Here is a 5,196-nt window from a genome sequence, read left to right on the forward strand (position 1 = left end):
AGAATGATTACCAACTTGAGGATTTAGAATCAACTGCACAGTGAGGAGAGATTTTTTAGTGTGCCTGGAACATAGGGTGGTACATTATGTGCCATTATATAAGTGGTGAGATACTTGAGTTAAAAAAATAACAATTTGAAAAGTAACTTTCTCTACTTATATGATGACACGTGGTGTACCATATGTGTTTCGGTCACAATGAAAATTTTCTCCATAGTGAGGGCCGAATTAGATTCAACCAAAATCTTCTTGAACCCTTAATTGTTTCATTTTGAAAAAGAAAAAAATAGTGTAAGAAATGAGTGAAAATTTTCATAGGAAACTAACGAAAAATCCTTTTTTTTTTAGTTTTAATGAAAAATGACAAATAAAGATATAATAAATAGTACCAGGAAAGATAAAAATATGATTTTTCGTTAAAAGTGAACAGTACAAAGAGTTTCGTTAAAACTCCCAAATTTCATTGGGATTGCCGTCCACCCAAGTGAGTTCCAACTTTCGAAACCGGATCCCCTCCAGAGGAATATATGGGGAGCCTACTGAGCAGGTCATCCGGGTCGTTGAAATTTAATTCAACGACTACAATTATTATAACTTTTAGGGGCTCTCTATTTGTAGCCATTAGATCAAATTTTAACAGCCGATGATCTTGCTCAGCAGGCTCCCCATATATTGCTCCGGAGGGGATCCGGGTCCCCAACTTCCGTCTACTACAAACGACCCGTTTCGAACGGGTGAAAAGTATAAATACCCATTAAATCTTGACAAAGAAAACGACTGTTGCGTTCACTCTGTTCAGTGAAATCAAACATCAACCCAATGTCGACGTGCTCGTCGTCGTCCTCCTCTGGATCTTGGAACAGCACCAAGGCATGGATCGTCCACGGAATCGTCGCCGGAGTTGCGGTTGCGGTGGCAATTGGGGCCCGGGTCTACTTGGGTCCGACTAAGAAGTTCCGGAGCCGGGTCGTCGGCATCATACCTGCCCGCTTTGCTTCTTCTCGTTTCCAGGGCAAGCCCCTCGTTCAGATCCTCGGAAAACCCATGATCCAGGTCCCTCAGTTTACCTTAAAAACATATAATTTAATGATGTTTTTTCTGAAATCTTTGTTCTGTAAGAAATGTTTTATATCTAATGTGAAATGGTATTGTCTAATTTTGAATTTTGACATCAATTTCAATGAAATTTGGGAGTTTTAAGCAGCAGGGATCTACAGCAGGGTGTGTTAAAAATTAGAAAAAATTGGGATTTTGGTAAATTGTAATTGGGCAACATTTGACATAATTTTTTTCTTGGTATTTACAGAGAACATGGGAAAGAGCAAAACTTGCAAGTACACTGGATCGTGTTGGTATGTCTACTAATTTCCATGCGATTTTGGTTTTTCGTGTTAAATCTCAGATTTCTGAGGCATTTCATTAGATCTAGCAGTTTTTCGAGGCATCCAAAACCCCGTGCCGTCATTTGAATTTTAGGCAGCGTATCTCAACTTCTACCAGCTGATTTGATGTGGTACTTGTCAAATTCCCGTATCCACTACGGGAGTCTAAACGAAACACTCTTGGTATTGTTCACGTTGAACATTTTTACTCTAAAAAATCACTCTGAAACTATTCACTTATAACACATTTTTGTCATTTTGATTAAAACTCAAAATTTTTAAACCATTTTCGTTAGTTTTCCTATCCACTACAAGTAACATCCTTGACTTTGGTTGAAAGAGGAAGACTGGAGTCAGAAACCACTGGTCCGGCCTATTTTCGTAGCTTCAAGAGCTTGTTCCAGCTAAGACATTGTATTCCCCGAAGAATAATCACCTTTACAGAGATCTTCGATAACCAAAACAACCTCAAGTGACTTAGGTTGATTTAAATAGACCAGATGTGATAAGATTTGGTCCAATCTTCCATACTTTTAATACCTAAGTGACCTTTCGTTTTAGGCTTGACGCTTACATCCTCTTGATGTCATTAAGTTTTTCTTAATGCCGACAAGAGTGATAAAAAGGCTTCATGAAATTTTGTGACGTGAACTTTGTCCATGTATATGTGCGAAACCTTATTTTACCTTCGTTTGTGTAGTTGTGGCGACAGATGACGAGAGGATTCAAGAATGTTGTCACAGTTTTGGAGCTGATGTCGTAATGACCTCAGAATCCTGCCGGAACGGTATACACCATTTTCAGATTAATTATATAATTGCCTTTTACGGTAGCTTATATTCATTTTTATGAACTCAAAGGTACCGAGCGTTGCTCTGAAGCAATTGAGAAGCTCGAGAAGAATTATGATATAGTTGTCAATATTCAAGGGGATGAGCCTCTTATTGAACCTGAGATAATAGACGGAATTGTTAAAGCTTTGCAGGTAACTAATTTCTCCTTTTTTCCATGATTTTGCCCCTTCAGATGTGACTGCCACCATAGGAAGAATAAATCGACGTTGGCATTGTGCTATTTTCGATTTTCAACAATTCTTCTCCTTTAGCTGTTTAATTTCATTTCTAATGTGATGACGTATTTCGGTATTTAATGGATTTTTTTAATCTTGTCAGGAAGCTCCAGATGCAGTGTTTAGTACTGCAGTCACGTCATTAAAATTTGAAGATGCATTGGATCCAAATCGAGTGAAATGTGTGGTGGATAATAGTGGTTATGCCATCTATTTTTCAAGGGGGCTGATTCCATTTAACAAGTAAGCTTATGCTTATCTGTTTTTGTTTCTCATGAAACTATTTATATCGTGGTGAATGAAAAAAGTTAGAACTTGTTTTCTGGTTCTTAGCAAGACTTGACTAATTGTCCTCTGATAAAGGTCAGGAAAGGCGAATCCACAGTTTCCCTATTTGCTTCATCTAGGAATTCAGGTATTAAATTGACATTGTACTTTGATAAATTGTGCATGGTTATTTGTGGTCGTAAGTTATTTTATACCACTTGTATTGGCTTTTAACCTGTGAGCTTATTATTCTCTGTTCCTGTGTTTTCAGAGCTACGATACAAAGTTTCTAAAGATATATCCAGAACTTCAACCTACTCCTTTGCAACTAGAAGAGGATCTGGAGCAGCTTAAGGTCCTTGAAAATGGGTATAAGATGAAGGTACAAAAAGATCCGTTGTTCTTCCCTACTCGCATCTCATTGCAATGCTTTCTTGTTCTATTCTGTTGATCTTACCCGTCTTATCTTCTCGTTGTTTTGTGGTATGTTCATTCTGTTTGTATTCAAGTCATATTTGACATTGATGCAGTCATCAAAATTGATTTAATGAATTTAACTATGCCATTTCATGGGTATGAAGTCCTTTATCTTGGCAGCATGAGCATTAAACATCATACATGTAGCTTGCAATGATTTAGTAAGCTAGTTCATCAAAATGCTATCAATTTGATTTCATGGAACTCTCAAACACTACTACCTCAGTCCAATGGGAAAAAGAATTGCAATTTCATATATTTGCCTGAGGTAGTTGATCTCCTCAAATACGGGGTATAAAAATCAAACGTACCAAGATGTAGAATACCTGGATGGGTTCTTTTGCTTAAATGTGGATGTCCAAAAGTTCACATGGTTCTACGTTTGCAGGTGATTAAAGTTGACCATGAGGCTCACGGTGTTGACGCCCCTGAAGATGTTGAGAAGATTGAATCTCTAATGCGCGAAAGGAACTTGTCTTAGGAGTTCCTAGTTTGCAGCAGTAAATCAGACCATGGAAAAGAGTATGTCTTCCGTAGACTCGTAATTATTGTGATTGTAGCTGTTAAGTTTTCTAAGTGTTTTCCGGCATGCTGCCGAGTTTTTGCAAAATTTTTTGTATATTAAGAGTGAATTATTACCAGTCATTCCTTGTGGATCTGTTTATCTCTTCCACTGATGAATTTGGTATCCATAGCCGAAAGTTTAGGATTCTTTATTGTATAATTTGTATTTTAATGATGTTTATCGTATGAATTAGTGTGTATTACTATTATGTGCCATAATTGAGGGATTAAATTTTGTTCGCATATCTCTCTCTTCACCTTTTGCGCTATTTTTTTTTCTTTAGTTATCGGATTGAATAATTCAAAATAGTTGGCAAATGAGTTGAGTGTCAACGGGAGGATGCAGAAATTACTCTCCTATGCAATAGCATTTGGGAAAAAAACAAGATAGAAAAATTAGGAAACATGGATCCAAGGGGAGCGAGGAAACCGGGACACAAACTTCAAGATGATAGTGTGATGGACAAGAGTAGGAGACAGTTAAGGACTAGTCAAACAAACAGAAGAAATTGACCAAAATATTGATTAATTAACAATTCGAATATAATATATATATATATATATATTTATATATATTGTTGATGCACAATACAACAAAAAGTGTTGAGTTTGTGACATTCGCTAGATTGCTCCGGTCAATAGTGTGAAAATGGATAGAGACAGGGAAGCAAACACAATATGTACGTGGTTCACCTAGATTGGCTACGTCTACAGAGTAGAGGAGTTCTCATTAATTGTGAAGGGTTTACACAAGTACATAGGTTCAAGCTCTCCTTTAGTGAGTACTAATGAATGATTTAGTACAAATGACATTAAGAAATATTTTGAGATAATGATCTCTATTTATAGAAGAGTTTATAGTTTCATTCTTACATTGACACGTGTCGTGTTGTGATTGGCTTCTGATGTTGACACGTGTCGCGCTATGATTGGTTTCTGATGTCGACACGTTTCGCCCTGTGATTGACCTCTTGGTTGGAGGAAAACTCTTCTGGGTCTTTGACGGTATAACGTTGATCGGTGCTCAGTAGTTTCGAGATTGGTCAAGTATGGTACAAACATATATATATATATATATATATATATAAGTGTTATTGGCATTTCAAAAATCTTATTCTACACTCCTCACGAGTGTATTTGTCTTTCTAAATATAGAAAGTTTGGAGTATAGAATGAAAAATTTGGAATCCCAATAACAAATACTTTTACACTCTTTTTAAGCCTTTTGATTACATGACATTTAATGATTATTATTTATTTATTAAATGACATTGATGCTTATGTTGATTTTAACTAATATTAAAGAAAAAGAAAACTGAAAAAAAAACATAAAATCTGGCAAATTAAAAATATAATTAAAAAAGGAAGATAATTTAATTGAAATTGGTTCTCCTATTCCCATTTCAATCAAGACTTGGATTCATACTTTGAACCCTA

At 36.1% G+C, this 5,196-nt stretch overlaps 1 protein-coding gene across 1 annotated transcript; it reads left to right on the forward strand.

Moving 5' to 3' along the window:
* Positions 1-703: 703 nt before the first annotated feature.
* On the forward strand, positions 704-3,999 carry LOC103448668 (3-deoxy-manno-octulosonate cytidylyltransferase, mitochondrial). The gene is made up of 8 exons (XM_008387938.4): positions 704-1,053; positions 1,307-1,352; positions 2,083-2,169; positions 2,243-2,367; positions 2,555-2,694; positions 2,815-2,866; positions 2,990-3,100; positions 3,584-3,999. Exons 1-8 carry the CDS (start codon positions 820-822, stop codon positions 3,674-3,676), a joined length of 888 nt encoding a protein of 295 aa, XP_008386160.1. The 5' UTR covers positions 704-819; the 3' UTR covers positions 3,677-3,999.
* Positions 4,000-5,196: the final 1,197 nt, after the last annotated feature.

The sequence above is a fragment of the Malus domestica genome, chromosome 11, assembly GCF_042453785.1.
Source record: "Malus domestica chromosome 11, GDT2T_hap1".
In the NCBI taxonomy this organism is placed as follows: Eukaryota; Viridiplantae; Streptophyta; class Magnoliopsida; order Rosales; family Rosaceae; genus Malus; species Malus domestica.